This window comes from Camelus ferus, chromosome 8 (assembly GCF_009834535.1).
Source record: "Camelus ferus isolate YT-003-E chromosome 8, BCGSAC_Cfer_1.0, whole genome shotgun sequence".
Taxonomy (NCBI): Eukaryota; Metazoa; Chordata; class Mammalia; order Artiodactyla; family Camelidae; genus Camelus; species Camelus ferus.
The window spans coordinates 56,733,846-56,754,049 of NC_045703.1; the positions used below are offsets into that span (position 1 = coordinate 56,733,846).

The 20,204-nt window shown below is 43.6% G+C and overlaps 1 protein-coding gene across 1 annotated transcript in view; it reads right to left on the reverse strand.

The window, feature by feature from the left end:
- Positions 1 to 6,972: 6,972 nt before the first annotated feature.
- The window catches only part of EPM2A (EPM2A glucan phosphatase, laforin), an 80,134-nt gene continuing 66,902 nt past the window's right edge, over positions 6,973 to 20,204 (reverse strand). Inside the window, 3 exon segments of the mRNA XM_032485100.1 lie at positions 6,973 to 9,177; positions 9,179 to 9,348; positions 16,741 to 16,982. Coding sequence (XP_032340991.1) covers positions 9,070 to 9,177; positions 9,179 to 9,348; positions 16,741 to 16,982 — 520 coding nt within the window. The 3' untranslated portion in view covers positions 6,973 to 9,069.

Consider the following 20,204-nt stretch of genomic DNA (forward strand, 5'->3'; position numbering starts at 1 on the left):
TGTGCAAAAGCCTACGTTGCTGAATGCTATTTAAACTCCTGCCTAAAGATTTTATAGTGCAGTGTGTTAAGTACTTAAAGAGCAGCAACTGTGGGTCCTATGAAAATGTCTAGGAGGAACAACCCTGAGGACTCCTGAAGACATCTCAGAGAAGGTGACCTTGGAGAACAAAGGATGAGTTAATACAGTCCAGACATAGATGATTCCAGGTAGGGGAAAGAGCATGAGCCAAAACCAGAGGGTAAAAAAGGTCATAGACCATTTAAGTAATTCACTGTGACTGGAGTGTACTCTTGGCGGACACTTCTAGGAATGACAGGAGACTGGAGAGAAAGGCCTGGTCTAGATCACAAAGGGTCTTATATGTCGTGATAAGAACCGTTAATCTTTTTCCCTAGAACAATGAGGAGCTATTGAAAAATGTTGAGCAAGGAAGAGACTGTATCATATTTGAATTTTAGAAAGGTTTCTCTGGTAGCAGCATAAAGAATGGTCTGGAAAGGGCTAAGAATAACATGAGGAGGTTAGGTCAGAATGTTTTAACAATCTATGTCCCCCCGATAGTGGGGAGTGGACATACATATGAGATATTTAGGAGGCATAATTGAAAGAACTTGTTGAGTGATCAGAGGAATGGTGAATGGGAGGAAAATGGCAAAAATAACATTCAGGTTTCTGATCTGAGCCACTGAGGGAAGGTTTGTCTAAAGGAGAAAATATGAGAAGTTTGGCAAAAGAAAGAAAACTTCAGTTTGTGGCCTGTTGAATTTGAAAGATAACCTGAGAGATGTCCAAATTAAACTGCTTGCTCAGGAAAAAAATTTTGATATATGGGTCTGGCACTCAAGAAGGGGTCTTACAATTGAGATTGAGATTTGGGTGTCATTGGTATCCATGATGATTGAGAAAATTCTGATTTAAAATGGCAAACATGCTATTCCTCCTGACATCTGAACGGAATTTACAACATAAAAATTTAGGCTAGAAATCCACCTGCAACAATGAATAGAAAAGTAAGAAGGATTACCAGCAGATAAGGTATTTCAGCATGAAAGAATGTTTCTGGAAGTGGGTTGATGGATGAACCAGAGGAAAGAGACTGTGGCTTAGAAGATCTAATGAGGAGATGGAGTACTTCAGGGAGATGGACAATGAACAATGTGCTCACTGGAAACTTGAGAGCCACTGGGCTTAAAGTTCTCAATTATAAGGAAGTTGGGAGAGATGAGAAAGCAAAAATGAGATGGGGTAGTAATTGTCAGTCTGGCAAGGAAGAGTATGTCCTCACCAACGTTTTCTTTGCCCTCCCTAACAATTAAAAAAAGTTAGAAATACAAAAAGGAAAAAAGAAAGTATATCTAAAACAATTCATAATTATAACTGTAGTAATGTCATCAGGAAGAGGGATAAAGACCGGTGACTATAGGTCAATGTTAATGTTCTTTCCCTTAAGGGGAAGGAAATAAGTCAAAAGTCAAAGCAAGAAGGGAGAAAATAAGACAGAAAAAGAAGAAAATTTTTCATCTAAAAACTAAACAAGAGAAACAAGTCCAAATATATCAGTAATCACAATAAACAGAAATGGCGTAAGTCCCTGAGACATGTGAGGTGTGGGGCCGACAGCAGCTTTGTCTGAACACCAGCCTGTAAGAAATGCAGGATGCTTATCTTGTTTGTTCACAATGGGTACAGAATCTTCGCTGGAATTGTCTGGACCATGAATCTATCTTTGGATTTCTCATTTAACGTTAAGAAAGCAACAATAAGGATCTCTACTGAATGAAAAATACATTCCATTTTCTTAAACAATGATACACAGCAAACTAAATTTCATTCAGTGAGTTCTGAATTTTCTCTCACCAGGAACTGATGAGAGCCTTGATATGGGTGACAATGACAATTATCTGTTGTTCTGTGGTAGGTCCAGCTCTTTATTCTTTCACTGTCCAATTCCTTCTGAATTTCTTTTTTGCAATCCACACCACTCTGATGCTATGCCAGATCATTTAATACTAACTGCTTATAGTTCAGGTTTTAAATGACAACAATCTTGTTCACTGAATGCTAAGTAGTATTTCCTTTAGTAATACTGCTACAATTCCTGATACAATTATAATTCAGGACTTCATCCTGTCTGTTATTTCAATGGCCCCACATTTTCTGTCTGCGTCCGACTACTCTTTCAGCTGTCTCTGGACTATATTCTTGGGTTTCTGTCCTTTGGACCAAATTGTATGTGAGGCTGAAGCTTTCCCCCATCAGACAGATTCTTAGATATTCTATAATATCCTCTCGCTGCAGGTGTCCTGAGCTTAACTGTTTATTCCATGTCTACTACAATCTATCCTAATCCCATATTTTATGTTGACACTAAGCTAATGCTAAGAAATCAAAGATACACAAACAAGAAAGACTAAAGGGATATCTTTAGAAGATGATAAAAGAGCTGCTCAGTAGAAGATTACGGATATGAGATACACAAATACATTTTTACCGAGTTCTGAATGATCTTACAAGAGAAAAAAACAGCTATTCAACCAAAGGAAGTTTTTAATGTGCTTTGTGTTGGAGCTTTAAATATAAGTTTTATTAGGTAAAAACTTAGCCCAAGTTTATAGTATAGGCATACAACTAGAAACACTGAACACTGTCATATGGACCAAATTTTAAAGTTTCTCCCATTTAAATTTCTACTTGAGAATTCTACTTTTAAAATGTGAAAACCCAACTCATATATTCAGGGGCTAGAGATTGCATTTGTGGAAGTCCATTAGTTTTACTGCCTCTTCCTTTACATGCTACTTTTTCCTTTTGTTTCTTTTCTTTGAAAAAACAACAACAACAACAACAACAAATGTGTACTCAGTATAATTTCTATCTAAAGGTAGGGAAAAGAAGTCATAAACTTCAAATCTGCCCAGTCCATTTCATTTTCACCAGCTCCCTGGTTAGACATGAAGATTACTTGGCTCACATAAGGCTTGGAGATTACCTGAAGGTGTAACCCTGTGGAGTGTATTTGTTTATTGCCAAGAAAAATGGCGAGGTTTTAATATCTTTCATCTTGGGTTGGCTCTCAGTTAGCTAGTAAGAATCACTCAGCACTCAAAGACAATAACTGGAAACCACAAATATAAAAGTATTCTAAATCTAATAAATCTACTACAGAACACTTTTCTCTGTCACAACATTTTCATTTGCAGATCATCATTTAAGAACTTCCATCTTTCTTTTAAGAACTATCCTCTGAAACCCAGTAGTAAAAAAAAAAATGCTATTGGGTAATATCCCAGCAGAAGCAAAATATAAGCTATCCAAATGATATCAGAAATCAGAATACATTTTCATGCCACAAGTTATAATAAAAAATTAAAATTCCATCATAAAAGTAGAATTTATGTGTTGGTTATGAACCAAATACAATGCCCTCAGCTACAAGCAATCAGAAACCCAACTCTGACAGGCTAAACACAAACAAATATGTAATCCTACACAACTGAAGTCAGGAAGTTGGGCAGACGGCAGGGTTAACTTATCTAGTAGTTCCAGCTTCAGCACTTCTCTTTTCTCTTTCCTTTGGTGTTGGCTTTATTCTCTGGCTGGTAGGAAGATGGTTCCGCTAGCCTGACTCACACATCCATACAAAACAGCCACCAAAGGAAGAAAGAGCATCTTTTCCTGTAGTTCTTTCTTAAGAGCGAGGAAACTTTACCCAGAAGCCCCCAGAATTCTTCATGTATCTCCGGGGCCCTTGTTAAGTCACATATTTTTTCCTGAACTAATCTCTATTACCAGGGAAATACTTGATTTTTACTCAACTCTGGGTTCCTGAACCAAAGATGAGAGGGTTTTCTGTCAAGTGTTTTAACTGTCTCAGCAACACTGTGAGTGTGGCCTGGCATCAGGCTACACCTATAAAAATGGGAAACTTAGTCCATTCTGAACCCTTCCTCTAAACTTCCACTCTTCTCCAATCTGCCTTGTTTTTCATTCGCCATTGTCTTCAGGAAGTTGCTTTCTGTAATGTTATGGTTTGAATTGCATCCCCACCAAAAATTCATAAATTGAAGTCCTGACCTCCAGTACCTGAGAATATGACCTTATTCAGAGATAAGGTGTTTGCAGATGTAATTAGGTAAGATGAGGTCCTGCTGGAGTAGGGTGGACCACTAATCCATTGTGACTGGTATCCTTATAAAAATGGTAACTTTGGACACAGACACAGACACACACAGACACAGACACACACACACACACACACACACACACACACAGAGAAAACCATAGGCAGGGGTTGGGGTGATGCGTCTGCAAACCAAGGAAAACCGGAGATTGCCAGCAAGTCACAGAAACTAGCTGGGAGGTGTGGAACAGATTCTCCCTCAGCGTCTCAGAAGGAACCAACCCTGCAGATACATTGTCTTGGACTTTTGGCCTCTGGAACCGTAAAACAATGGATTTCTGTTGTTTAAGCTACTTAGTTTGTAGTGCATTTTTTCAGAGGCCCCAACAAACCAATGCATGTGGTGCCCAGAACTCATACACGGAGGTTCATTGGGCACTTTCGCCACCAGACCAGGAGAGAATCTGTCCTACTTGCCTTGGAATAAGTTCACAGCTCTCTGTGCCTCTAGCTTACTTATCTGTAGAGTAGGATAATGACAATATTTACCTCATAGGATTTGCTGGGAAGATTAAAAGCTCTGATTCGGGTGAAGCGCTTAGAGGAAAAGTACATGGACCACGTACGCTCTCCGAAGTCACTAGCTATTCTTGGCATTCCCTCGTTGAACCACCTGCCAGATTTCATACAGGCACTGTAAGTACATGACCAGACAAAGCAGATGTAAATGTTGGCCTTTATGATGCTTACATTTGCAGTGAGAGGATGCAGACAATAAAACAGATAAGCAAATTATGCAACATACTGGCTAGTGGTAAGTTCCATGAAGAGAAATGAAGCAGAGAATGAGGAGAGAGAGGAGATTTGGGATTGGGGGTGGCAATTTTAATAGCGTGGAGCAGAGAGGCACCACTGGAGGAGGGACGGGAGTGAGCCAAGTGCACACCTGGAGAAAGGCCATTCCAGGCAGAGACATGAGCAAGTGCAAGGGCCCTGAAGTCGGAGCCAGCACGGAGCAAAGAGCACGGAGGCCAGCGTGGCTAGAGCAGAGTGAGGTGCCAGCAGGAGGAGGGGAGATCAGAGACATAATGGGACCAGGTTGTGTAGGTCCCCGGATGGCTTTGGCTTTTATTCTGAGCGACTTGCCGAGTCACTGTAGATTTTGAGCATGGGAGTGACATTATTTGACGTACATATTCATAGGATCACCCTGGCCACTATTTGAGAATGGATTTGATAGTGGTAGGGGCAGAGGTAGGGGATGGGGAAAGGAAGGCGGGACACAGGGAGACCAGGTAGGAGGCTGTTTCTGACGTCCAGTCTAGAGAGAATGTGGTTCTACCTAGAGCTGTTCAGTGGAGCAGGTAAAATACAGTCAGGCTGCAGATATTTTGACAGGAGAGGTGACAGGTCTTCCTGATGGATTGATTGTGATGTCTGAAAGAAAGGATGGCGTTAAGAATGACTCTGAGGTGTGAACCTGAGAAACTGGAAGCACATTTCCATTAACCGAATTGGGAAAGACTTTTGGACTAATGATTTGTGGAAGGAAAGAACAGAGTTGTTACTGCTGTTCTTCCTCTTCCACTATTACTACCGCCGGTATTATTGTTGTCACAAGAGGTAGCTTCATCAGTCCTTCCCTCTTGGTTCTTAATCCCGTCTCCTATCAGACTTTCTCTTTTTCCCAGCAGGTAAGAAGCCACGGCGCATCCCACGCTCCTGTTTGGTCCTCACATTACATCTAGCTGGTCCTCCTTTCCTACCGTAATCTAGTCCCAGAGAGAAGCAAATGGATACTCAGAGCAGCACCCTCTCCTGAGAACATTACCTTGACTCCACTCCTCTGTTTCGACATTCACACCATCCTTATCAGTACCCCCAGTAGAAAGGAAACACCTGCTTTTTCTTCTTTTGGAAATTTCGCTGGGCTTCGCTTTTTCTCATTTTAGCCATTTTTCTTCCACTTACTTCAGTTTCCATTAATCCTCCCACCTATTCTTTCCTGCTAACAACACTGTCTGCTCTCGCTCCCAGGAACTCTCCTACGACTCAACACCGCAATAAATCTCCTGACCTGTCTTCCCAGCTTATTCCTTTCCGCTGGTCCTCCATTAATACTCTTTGCTGCAGGAAGAGTCATTTGAGGGCTCTGAGTCTAGTTTACTCTTCTGTAAAATAAAGGAATTAAACTAGATTATCTCCAAAGATACTTTCAATTTTGACTTTTGATCAAACGGACTTTATGTTTAGCTATTCAGTGTTTCTTTCATGTGTGGCAAGTTCTCAGTTCCTGGCTACCTTGTTCTCAAATCTTTCCATTCATTACTTCCTTGTAGTTTTCAAAGTCCTAACTACATTTTTTCATCATTATTTCTTAGGCCAAGCCAAGCAGTTTTCACTCAAACCTTAACAGTGGTCAAAAGAGCGTATTTCTTTTTTTAGATTTTTCCTCACACTGGCACACAAAAATTTTGAAGAACAATGTTTCAAGTCTAAAAGAAAGTAATCTTGTTTGGACATTTCTTTTCCATGAGTGAGATCTTACGATTTTCTTTGAGAAATCTGTGACAAAAGTTTTGTTAACACCAGTGACAAGCAGCTAATGACACAATATTTGCTTCGATTTTCTCTGACACACCCTTGAGCTTCTTTGTGGTCCCCTCAGTTTTGACTTCCCTTTGTCCTGTAACTGCCAATTTCCATCAGCTAATGAGAAAGTAAGAGTGATAAGGAAAAACAATTTAGCTCAGATGACTGCCTCTTTTACAAATAAGGAAATACGGTTTGTTCTTCTGGGTTTCAAACTAAATAAATAACATTAAAAAAAAAAAGTCTGTACACAGAGGTCATTTTTAATACTTTTACTTAGCAAAAATTCCAGGGGATTTTGAAATAAATTGGACATCCCATTCACTGAGGACAAGAGATTGTTCCAAAACATTCTTTAATAGCCCTAAACTGATTTTGCCTATCAAAGCAAAAAAGGAAAAAATCCACCCAAAAAAAGGCTTTCTATAATGGAAATTATGTATTCTTAGACATTAAAGAAATTTTCTCTCTCTCTCTCTCTGTCTCACACACACAGACACACACACACACACACACAGAGAGTTATATAATTAGAAATATTCCATTTTTATGATTAAATTTTACATGACACATTATGACTGTTAATGGGTTACTTGGATACAACAGTTATTTCTAGTTATTTTTAGCAAGAGAGCTGGACTTCACATTATTTAATCCTGGCTTATAAACTTAGCTTTGTAAAATTGTAGGATACATGTGCCCCGTCCAACCCTCTCAGTCCAAATTAAACACCCATTTCCCCTGAGTCCCACAGTTACACGATGCCTCCCCCTCCTCTGAACTCCCCTGGACTCACCTTGCACCCTTCTTACCCCCACAATTCCTGAATCAGAGTCTCTCACAGCTATCAGTGAATATTTATGGAAGATAAGAAGGGGCAGAAAAATAAACAAGCACTGTAGTTTAATAGAAAAAGTATGGGCTTCGTGTCAGACAGACCTAGCTCTGTATCTCATTTCATCTATTTCCTCACCATGTAATACTGGACAGCTGATTTAACCTCTCTGAGACTTCCTTCGTTTCCTCTTCTATATAGTGGAGATAATAAAACCTACCTTCACAGGGTACCATGAAGATTAAATTAAATAAGATTGTAAAGCTCCCAGCACGTAAGAGGCACCCAGTAAAAGTTACTCCCCTTCCCCATTCTAGCCCTTTGTTACGAGTTCAGTACTGCAGTGCACCTGACTGAACACAGGGCTGTTTCTAGGCTCTGAGCTTTTGGGAGGCAGAGTCTTACTAAACTTTGCGTTTCCTATAGAACTTAGGATAGCAAATCACATAGTCTGGAAGCACAACAACTGTATTTTATTTTTCTGCTCCTTCTTATGTTTAAAGTAACTCTTAAGTCATGGAACAATTATCTGTGGATTTTGGCCCTTTGGGCCCTTTGGGCCCTTTGGGGAATACAGCTCCTCTTGTGAGCTATGTATGGCTCAGGCCGCCCTGGCCTTGAGACGGCCTACTCTGGTTTAATTTAGGATAACTACTTTCCTGAATTCTATGGCAACTGATCGGAACACTGTTCCATTTCTCACCACAGAAACTACTGCAGAAAAATCGACCTTATTCTGAGAGAAACTGAACTCACTTCAGTATGCTGGCAAAGCCACTAGCTGTATTGAAAACGCACTGAGTCAAATAAACCTCGGTTATAAACTCCAGCTCATCCCTGACCAGCCCCGAGGCCTTGGGCAAGCTCTCTATGCTCACTGAGCCTAAAACAAACAGATAATAAATCTACATGGTTGTGGGCAGAGAAGGAAGGTGAAGACTTGGAACACACTTTAACAGCTAAAGCACGATGCAAAAGAAAAAGTCTTGAAAGTCATCGCCTTTGGCCTTATTGGGCTCTTACCCACCTGATTCCCTTCTTTGGCCAACTAACTGATTCTTATTTTATGATTTCAGTTCAGTACAGCAGAAAGGCTGTGTGTGTGTGTGTGTGTGTGCGCGCGTGCGTGTGCCCACGCGTGGGCTGACATCTACCTAACACCTCATCCCCGCACCGCGTCTCAATGCAACACGCAAGGGCGGCCGTGAATTTACAGCACAGCAGCAACCGCGCAGCAAGGGCCCGGCCGCCTGCTCACAGTGGAACTGCACCCCTTCCCTTCTGTCTAATGCTAGAAAAACTGCACAGCCCACCTGCTTGCGGATTTTTCTGTGTGTCAGTCACAGCTTCCTTTGTGAAATATTTCAGAGAAGATACAGCTCAATCCAAGCGTAACAGAAAGTCAGCCCCAGACTAGAGAAGGTGGGTCAGGAGGAAGAATCTCGGTCTCTGGGCCATTTACTGTCATCACCCCAGGCATCCTAAGGAAACCTGGAGGGAGGGGGGCCAGACCCATCACCTACACACCGTGTATGGAAGGACGAACCTTCCCAAATTTCTGATAAAAATCTTCCTCTGCCCGGACCAAGGCTTCTTCATCAATGTACACAGCCGGCCGCTTGGCCACAGAGGAAGTACTGCACCTTCCTGGGCCTCCAGCCCAGCACGTACTGCAGCCAGCCGCACACGGCGGCGGTGGAGCGGCCCACGCCGGCGTTGCAGTGCACGTACACGGTGTGTCCGTTCTCGAGCAGCGCGTGGAGGAGACAGACCGCCTGGGGCAGCATCTGGACGCGGCCTGGGATTGAGAGAGCACAGCACAGACAAGTGAGAAATGGAGCCCCCACTCCGCCGCTGACTCACAGTAACTCCTCCAGCGCAGCTGACATCGCAGCGTTAGGGCGGGAGACGCAGGGAGGTCCGAGCGTGCGTCACTCCTTTATTTTAAAGGAAAAGGTGAGACAGGGTCAACACCTGCTAGTAATGAAGTGGAACCAACGTCCAGAGGCAGTAGGTCAGCTCTGAACCGTCCCTTGGTTTTGCTGCTCCTCTCACTTCTGCATCCGTGCAAATTTCCGGTCAAAGGTAAGTTCACCACCGCCTATGATCAGAAGAATGGATTTTTACATCTATCAGAACGGTTTGTACAGATCGCACAGAGGTTTAAAGGATTTCAAAGAGAAGCTCCTTTAATCCAGAAGGATCTTCCAGGTAAAGGCAAAACAGAATTCGTCCATGTTGGTTAAAGGAGTCAGTCCTATGCATTCAACATATGCTAATTTTCATTTGTCCACGGACCGGCTAACATATTCATTGAAATGTGTCGCGTAGTCAATCATTCATTCACTCCCTAGTGATACAGTGTGTATTAAAACTGATTCAACTTCTTCTTTACTGGGCAATTATGACTACAGTTCTTGCTGCTCCGTGCTACTATTTTGATGATTAGATGATCCAAATGTCTTCCGCTTGTCACACTAAGACAGAATATGCAATGCTCTGCTGAGGCCTGTTGGACTCAGCTCTCTCTGTCATCCCAGGGACAGAGAGCCCCCTAAAATCAGCAAACGCCTGGGTGCCTGGAGTTTCTTCTACTCACAGATTCTCAGAGCAAAATTAATTTAGTGGATTTTGGGGAGGGTGAAGGATGGTCAGTATAAATTACTTCAAGAAGGGATGAAAGAGGGAAACCGCAGTCCTGGATGAAAACTGTGTGCTCTGACTCCAGCTGCTCTCTGTCCTCAACCACACAGAGACACCACAGCCCTGAGGGGATCCTCCAAGGGCCACAGAGAAGTGCCCTGTCCAGCCTCCACATTGCCCACCCAGAGGATTACTACAGAGGCAGGAAAAGCCCCTCCCTCAAACAATTTCAAGCCAGATGTTCCCTGAGGCCTAGAACTCCCCCAGGAGAGCTACTCAAGTTTAGATTTTTCTCTTAAGATGTCTTTTTTTAAATGCAAATACCCTGAAGGGACCAACACAACACATTGCAATCAGGCATCAACACCTTAGAAGGAGAGACGTTACCAAAACCCCTCTGTAGCCGGAAGGCCCTCCCAGGGACCACTATGTGAGGGGGGGGTGTCCACCTTAGCTTCAGGCTCACCCCACTCCGCGATCAAAGCAGGAAATCTGTGTGGAAGCCAGATAATGTTCTATGTTTCTGCTGGTGCTCTGTTAATCCCTCTAACTAAGGGATCTAAAGGCCCCATACGCAATTTAGAAATGTTTTTAACAGGAATGCTTTAGGCAGAGCACACTTTGCAGTTCCTAAAGCTCCATCTCTCCCCAGGGCCTGCTGCCACACTTTCCTCTTCCCTGCCTGTTCCTTAGGGGGAATCTGAATTGGAGACACATCAGCTCCTATGCCTTGCTTGATTTCTCAGAGTCCAGACTGATCTGTACTTCTGTCCTTGGTTGCAGGGTGCTCTGAGGTTAGCGCTAGGTGGGCCTGCCATACAGTCAGTTACTCATGGCATCTCCAAGGGGCAGTAAAGCATCACTGGAGATGTAACGAGGTGTGGACATCGCATGTTCTGGAGCAGTGTCTCCCTGTATTTCCCAGGGAGACAGTATTGTGTATGTCACCCACTCTTTGAGCTGGGGGATCAGAGGAGGCAACACCTCCCAGTCTGTTTGAGCGACACTGCTGACAAGGGTGAGTCCTGTTCAAGTGCGAGCACTTGTTCCACACAGGGGGTGTTGGAGGTTGACTTTAAGTAACACTGGCTGGGAAGGGAGCGCCCAGTGATGGATCCAGGAAGCTTGGGTTCTTCCTGCTCCTGCCACAACTGGGATCACCTTTCCAGTTCCTGTTACATCTGCCTCTCCAGCTACCAGTGCATTGCCAGGAAGTAAACAGAAATATCTTTAATGTGGATTTTTATCACGTTTCCAATATCCGAATATGCCATGGTGGCCATCTGCATGGGGAGCTGCTGGAATCAGAGTCCCAGCCCCTGGTGCTCAGCATCGTTGTGGCCAGCCCGCCCAAGCCAGGTCTTCACCTAGTGGCCCAAATGACCTAGTATGTCCCCCTTTCCTTTTTATCTGCAAAAGATTCTTCAAGAGGCATGTATACAGCTTAGAAGCTGAAAAGGGGCGTGTGTTCGTTTAAGGTTCAATACACTCAGACATGTAATCCTGGAAGGTAAATGTCAACTTCCACGTCGAAACGCCGAAGGCTCCCAGTTTAAACATGAGTTTCCCCCACTGGTGGTCTTCTACTAGAACCACTCAGCCATTCCACTTAAGAACTGTCAAACATTATTTACATAATGTAAAAATGAATCAATAAATAAAAAGGGGCACCAGAGAAGCAGCTGATCTAGGATGCTAGCAGTCTCAGCCTGGCCTCAGCCAGAGCCCTTCTTTATTTTGACCTCCAGGGACTGCAGATCACCCTGCTCTGACTGATGACAGCTGACATTACTGAGCCCTTTCTACCTGCCAGGCGCTGCTCTAAGCACTGGGCTTGCAAAAGCTCCTTCACAGGCACTATGAGGTTTCAACAACTATGAGGTTGGTACTATTCTTATCCTCATTATATCTGAGGAAACTGAGGCGTGGAGATTTACCCAGGGTTATTCCCCAGTGGCCACTCAAACCCAGCCATCCAGGTTCTAAAGCCTCTGGTCTCAACTTCCGTGCCACTGTCCTTCTCTAACCTACCAGGTCAGTGGTACCTGCAGGTCCTCATGCTGTCAATCCGAATTCTTACTTGGCTGGTCCTGCTGTGGCCCCCACCCCTGTGTGACACCCTCCCTGGGGCTCAGCACCTCTGTCCCCACCACAGAGGGACCATCTGTGCCCAACAGGCTCATACCCTTCCACTTGCCTACCCATTCTAGGGAGCCTGAGCTAATGCTCAACCCTCCAAGGCATCACAACGGGGTCCCCAGGTGCAGGGCTCACCCAATCAAGCCAGTGTCAACCAGAGCCCCTAATTTTTATGTTTCATACATTAAGGCTCCATGTAGAGTTTAATTTGATTCTAGAAAGCTTCCCTTTTAAAGAACAAGAATACCTCAAGGCAAGAAAGAACTGCTGATTTTTTTTTTAAATATTCCAAATTTTAAATGTTGGCAACTAAGTTGAAAATTTTAAACCCTGTGCAGGTCCAACAAAACACTCCACCATCTGTGATTCTTACTTTGGAATTTAAAACAGGCCTTGACTTTCTATAGATGCTCAATAAACATTCGTTAAGTACATGAATTAAAACAAAGTAAAACAAAACCACTAACACCGATTTGATCTGAGACACCATGAGACAACTCTAATACTACATTTGGTCCACATTTCCTCCAGGTGAATCCGGCTCTGGAAGGATGAAAAGCTACCTGATGACATGCAATGAGCAAGCAAGCAAAGGTGGTGAAAAGGGAACAGAGGCAGGGTGGGGCAGCCTGAGGCACTGGGTCCTGAATAAGTGGGAGTGGGGAGCCCTAAGGATGTCTGAGGCCGACCTAAGGCTGACCCTGAAAGAAATCATTCCTGGCACAACTTCCAGCCTTTCCAACACACACACACACACACACACACACACACACACATACACACACATCCCTTTGCTTCCTTAATCCAGACCAGATTTATGGCTGAATATATTACTATTGCATATGAGCATGTCTTCTTTTCCTTGATGTGGATAAGGTCCATGTTATCTGTAACATCCTTTGATAGAAACTGAAAGACTTGTGACTAATCATATGGACCCAACTTGGGAATTTTGCAAGCACTTTCCTATCAATTATCTTTTTCTGTTGTTATAATCCTGTAAGGCACAAATTACTACTCCCTATTTTCCAAGTTAGGGACCAGCCTACCCATATCGCACAGCTGCTCGAGGATGAGGTGGCTCCAGCCTAGGTGTTGTGGCTCCAAGGCCGTGTCTCTGCCCCGTGGCAATGCTGAATTCAGTGCACTGAGTCAGAGAAAGGACTCAGCCTGTGACAACAGAGGGGTGGCCAAGGACTCCGGGCAGCACATTAACCCATTTGGGAGGCAAGGGTAGACCATCTGTTACCAACCGCACTGCGCTGACACAGGTCAAAACCCAGTCTGAAAACTGACTTTCAGTGAGCAGATTTAATGTTTTCAGGTGAATGCTAGGTTTGGGAGCTTTTTGTTTCTCAGGTAAAAGACACAAACCAAAATTTAAAAAAAAAAAAGAAGAAAAAGGAAAAGAAACCTAACTAACCCCAACCCCTCTGCATATGACACAAAGTACAAGAGTAAGAATCAATGGCACAATTGATTGCAACAGGTCTGTGACAACCAGTGGTGACAGTCAGCCCTAACAAAGTGTCTTCCTTCTCTGACTTTATCTGACAGCATAATGCTGCAGCTCAAAACACTTCCAGATGGATTTTTCCCTAGAGTTCCAAAAACATTCAGCTGGATTAATCGGTGTGTTCATTGTGCTAATATTGTGAGCCACATAGATTGATCTACTGGTCAGAAATTCCTGGGTGACTCAGGAATGGTTGTTAACCCTTTGATTACTCCCGCAGGTTATGCTGAACCAAAGAAACCCTTTATTTAGTCTTGGGGTTTGGCCTTTTTCAAGTAGGAGCTTTCATTTTGCTGCCATTCCATGTTTCCAGACTGCTTCAGTGTGCGAGGTGCTCCATTGTGTGAATGGGACCTGGTGACTCTGTGACCCCACAAAAGGGTTTGATACAATTACAGTGGGTCTTTGGGGTTAGAATTTTCCCTCGGGGTTCTGCATATTCCCAAACCATCAAGCAAATTACCTATTAGTCAGCAGGGTTTGGGGGCAATCAGTGCACTGGGTGGAACACGCCATAGTTATCTCAGCTTCTCTGAGCCTTGGTTCACATTAATTCTTCAGTGGGATAACGATGCTATAAAATCAGAGTCGAAGAAGCAAAAACCAAAACACTCCCTGAAAGCTACAGGCACACTGTCCTAACAATCTTACCTGTTATTAAGCGAGAGAAGCTGGACAGGACAAATATGACCTTGATTCAATCAGTGTTCTTCTGTGCAAATAAGGTTTTTGGTTTTTCCTTCCTTGGAAAAAGAGCTCTTGCTGCTAAATCAAGCTCCTTTGGATGAGCATTAACCACCAAGGGGAGTAACCAAACTACTTCCTGCTTCAGGCCAAAACCTATACCTCATTCCCAGTGAGAGTTCAGTACAGACACAGACCCACGAAGGGGTCCAGCCCTGCCAGGAGAACCACCTGAGAGTCACAGAGAGCCCAGGTCCCAAGGTCCAGTGACGGAGGCAGCCTGTGACTCTCAGTCTCCTGCCCCACTCACATCTTGGACTGTTGACTCTGTCTGGGGAGACAAGCTACCTCCTGAGCAGCTCAGGACTTTGTCTAACTCCAGCTAGTGGAGAACATGAAGGACTGAAAGTGTGGTTGGTGGTCTGCAGAAGATCCTTGAAGAGTCCGTGCAGAGAGCATGTAGAGAGCAGCTTCCTCACCTGGTGCCTGGAGCCAGGTTCTGAGCCGGACTGCCTGCGTGGAAACCCAGCCTGCATCTCCGCTCTCGGACCTCGGCCAGGTGACTTAACTTTTCTGTGTCTCCTTCTCTTCCTCTGCGAATTGGAGACTACCTCATCTGCCAGGACTCTTGTTGTGAGAACTAAGTGAGTTAATGCATGGAATTGCTGAGAAGAGTGTTTGATACATAATGTACTGTGGGGGGAAGAGGGCTGATGATACAGGCGTTTCCTCCTCCCTAAGAATCACGGCCTTCTTTCTCCTCCCCAGAAAAACAGTTCACAAACTCCCGCAGCCCGTGCCATTCCACAGCTCTCTGCTGCCCCCTGGTTGATATTATTAGTGTAACTTGTTCTCTTGGCTTAATCTCTTCTACAAGAACCCAATTCTACAGGCCATTCCTCTGAAGCACCATGCCTCTGTGCCTTGGTCTATGTTTTCTTCCACCCGGCATGCCCCTCCTCCCTCTATCTTGACCTGTCACGTCCACCTCAAATACCGGGACATTCCCGTAGCCACACTGTGCTCCCCCACAGAAAGTGCTCCTCCCACACCATAACCCACCCTCCCGGCACACAACACGTTCCTCTCCTCACATTCTTCTTTGTACTGTAATTAGTTTTGAACCTATCTTAGTGCCTCTTACCATTAGATCAAAATTATGCCTTGCTTGTCTCTGATTCCCCGGCAGCACCCACGTCACACCCTGATACTCTCTCCACAATGACAGGTTTTGTGCAGCCAAGGTTTGTGCAGTAAATGCAGCATCCCTGTAGCTACCCTACCCCGAGCTGCGTTCTCCCTCCTTATCTCTCACCTTGACTCCTCCCCAGCGTCCCCAGATCCACTGGGGCTCACCCCTACATTGTCTACACTGCAATCAAAGGGCGGTTTTTGAGGAAGAAAAAATGGTTATCTTGGCATCTGTCAGCCTCCTGCCCTTTCAACTGCTTCTCCCCACTTTAGGATCTAGAGTCTAAAGTTTTTATTGTGTCCAAAATCCTGCAAGACTCTCTTCCCCCCTTCCCAGACCTGCAGCCACACTGGCCTGTTTTTCAGTCCCTGCAGCACTCTGCTCTCCTGCAACGAGGATTCTTCCCAACCTGCTCCCTCTGCCTGGGAGCCTCTCCCTCCTCAGCCTCGCCCAGCCTGCACTTCAGATCTCAGCTCAGACGCACCCAAGAAAACCTTCCCTGGCCCTTCTTCCTGGGTCTGACTTGCCTGAGCACGTTCTCATAGCAATATCTATGTATCTTTCTAATAAAGAAACTCGTCACAGTTTTAAATTTCTATCTGTAGTCATTTAATGCATGCTTGTCTTCACCACAGGACTGTAAGCTCCATGAGGACAGGAGGTGTGCCCGCTTTCCTTCACTGTTGTAGTCCCAGCCACCAGCCTACTGCCACATACACACATAGTGGATACACAGTAAATATGTTTAATGAATAAACAAACGAAGAACCCATGTTAAACAGAATCTTAGCCAACGAGTCAAAAGATAAATATATGTAAAATATATTAAACCACAAAACTCGTATTTATTCCATATCTATCATTCATTTTTAGGTCATTCAATGATAGGTAGAAAGGTAGGTAGGTAGGTAGGTAGACAGGCAGACAGGCAGACAGGCAGACAGGCTGGCAGAAAGAGCAAGGGCTTCTCTGAAACACGTTTGACCATGAGCCAGAGAGGTCCTCCTGATACTTACCTTCAGTGCTCATATCTGGTGTCGGCATCCAGATGTAGACCAAGCCTTCTTCCTTGTACAGCTTAATCATAGTGTCCGGAGTCATGGGTTCTGGGTAGCGGTTACAGCCTGAGGAATTCTGTACAATATCCCATTCCGTCTGGAAATTCATGACAGCTGTAACCCCCAGTTCATGCTTCAGTTTGATGGTTACGTGTTCCACTTGACGAGGGCAGCTCCCCAGCCAGATATTTGGTAGAATTCTAATAAGAACACATGGAGTCAACTATTACTATTGTTGGTGTCATGAGTTAAAGCCTGAGGCACTGCATAAAACACGGAGTATTTAAAGGCAAAATTAACCTTTAAATCTGGTGCAGGAAAAGCTGTATTAAGAATATGAGTACCAATATTATTATTAAAAGACAAAAATACTGGTGGCAATGTTTTGGGGAAAACAAATATTTCAATTAACTAGAATGCCAGGAAATAGACATTAGCAAACCAAATCTAGCAATATATTCAAGTAAGTCCACCAAGTTACACTTACTCCATGAATGTATATGTGGTTCAGCATTAGGAAACCCATTAACATGTTTCAAATACCAGTAAATTAAAGGCAAAACTCCTATGATTATGTCATAAATTCTGGGAAACATGTGCTAGAACTCAGCAATCATCCCTGTTTAAAGCTCTGTATAAAAATTTCAAATAGTATGAGATTACCAGAAACTAACAAACAACAATCTTCTTTCAAATAAAATCAAAGTAAAGGTTATTTCCATTAGCACCTAACATTATTCTGTGTGTTTCATCTAATGCTACAAGGTAAGAAGAAGAAATATAACTATCTGTACAAAAAAGATTCAACTGTAAAAGCCATGAAAAGTATTAAGATATCTGGATAAAGGAAAATACATAAAAACCAAACAGCTTTTCTCTACACTGCCAAGAGCCAGGGAAAAACAGAGTGTGGGGAGGAAGGAAAATCTCATTCAAAAATAATAACAAAATTACAAAACATCTCGGAATATCTTAAACCAGACAGAACTATAAAATTTCACTGGAGGATGTTAAGAAAATAACAACAACAAATAAATACTGTGATATGTGATTTATAATAAGAAACATATATCTGTTCTTCATCTCCATTCCTGGCACAGAGCTCCTAAAACCATTGAAATTTCCTAAGTGATGAGAGCCATAGAGGAGTCTTTTGTTCATGAGGTGACTATTGGAATGCACCAAAGGATGGGGGCTGGTTGCCAGGGGTACCAACCTCGTGATTAGAGGCTTGGAACTTCCATTCCCACCCCCTGACCTCCTGGAAGGGGAGAGGAGCTGGAGGTTGAAGCAGTCACCTTTAGACAATGATTTCATCAATCGTGCCTATGTAATGAAGCCTCCATAAAAAACCAAAAGGACAGGGTTTGGAAAGCCTCCAGGCTGGGGAACACTTGGTGGTGCCTGGAGAGGGCATGGAAGCTCTGCCCTTTCCCCCATGCCTTCCCTTGGCATCTCTTATATCCGACTGTTCCTGAGTTATATCCTTTTATATTGAACTGGTGATCCACTCAGTGCAAATTAAAGAATGTTGTAATTCACCATCTGGCTCTACAAGAATGAAGTCACTAGCACTGCAGTCACTGGCCTTCTCTACACACACTGAAAGGAGTTCAGGGTGGAGATCAGGACCAGGCATTCTGTGCTTTGGGGAAAACTGAGAGAACAGGCTATTTTAGATAGTTAGATATTTTCAGGAGAAAATTTTATGAACTCAGTTTCTTACATCTGCTCATTCCTAGAAAAGCACTAAAATCAGTAATGGAGAGATCTGCTCCTTGCAACTAGCAGCACCCTTCTACCAAGAAATGCACTTGGGTGCACATACCTGCTTCACCAACATCATATATATATTAATAGCCTCCCCCACCACCTCAGCAGTTCCTGATGGGCTGTCTCCTGGGCTGTAGTCCTCAGTAAGCACCTAATAAAACTTAACCCATAGTTCTCACGTTGTGCTTTTTTTTTTTTTTCAGTCAACATAAGTAAATGTTTCCTTGAGTTCTGTGAGCTGCTGTAGCAAAATAATCAAACTCAAATCTAAGGAGGGAGTCTGGGAAACACCCAATCTGTAGCCAGTCAGAAACAGGGAACAACCTGGGCTCATGACTGGTGTTTGAAGGCAGGTTAGGGAGGTGGGTCTTGTGGGACTGAACCCTTAATGTGTGGAATCTGATACATCTGCAGGTAGATGGGGTCAGAACTGAGTTGAACTATAGGACACCAAACTGGTCCACAGAGAATCACTTGGATAGCTGAGGAAACGCCTTCCCACACACACATTGGAATTGGGTCCCAGAACCCAAAAGACATAACCACGCTCTTTAGTTGGAAGATTTAAAATCAAAAATATGTAAATATCTTTAAAATGTAAATATTTTCTAAATTAATATATAAATTAAATGCATGTTATTATAATCTGTTGCAGATGGTTATATTGTCTTGTTCACTGATTATTTCACATGTGTACATTCTCTCCAGAACTAATGGGCAAATACTCTGTTTCAAACTTTACAGTTGAATCATGTCACCTAGAACCTTACTAGGTCCATTACAGGGCATTCAGACAATAGTTATGAGATGACTGTGGCAGACATCACTGATGCTCCCCAGGGTTCTCAGGTACCCCCTTTCAAGCATGGAGGACTAAACTCCCTCTCCACCTCCAAGTTAGATATGGCTGTGTCAATAAAATGTGAGCTGAAGTGACACATGTCACTTCCAGAGGTACATACTTCAAACCCTATGCATGATTGTCCATTCTTTCTTTCCTGGCTGCAATGATCATGAAGGCACATGAGGATGCTGGGCTGCTGGAAGCTGAAGCTGCCTGGAATGTCAGGCTACCTCAGGGAGGACAGCTGCCTGGAGAGCTAACGGTTTGTTGTGTAAAGCCAGTTTTGGCATTGTTTGTCACCACAGCATAACTTAACTTATTCTGACCAATACAAAGCCTAAATAAAACAATGGCTCTAAAGTCTCTAATATGGAGGAAAGAAACAGAGCAGAGGGACTATACTTTTATTTAGTGACTTTCATTTTGAGTTTAGAGCAGTCATTCTCAATTGGGAACAGCTTTGCTTCCCAGAGGATTTTGGACAATGATTACAGAGACATTTTTGATTGTCAAGTGACTGTCAAGCTGGGTGCTGCTACTGGCATCTGGTAGACTGAGATCAGAGACGCACAGAACAGCTCCCCGCAGCAAAGAATTCTCTACTCCAAAATGTCAATAGTGTCTAAGTTAGGAAGCTTTCATTTAGGGAAATAAATGTGGAAGAGAACTCTTTACTTTTTGTAGAACGAAAAGGAACATGGAGCTGGAGTAAGACCAACATAACTGACACGGAGTTTGTGGCTCATCAGCTGCAACAGTCTGATAACAATATGCTTCCAGGTTACACTGTAGAACAGGTATGTAT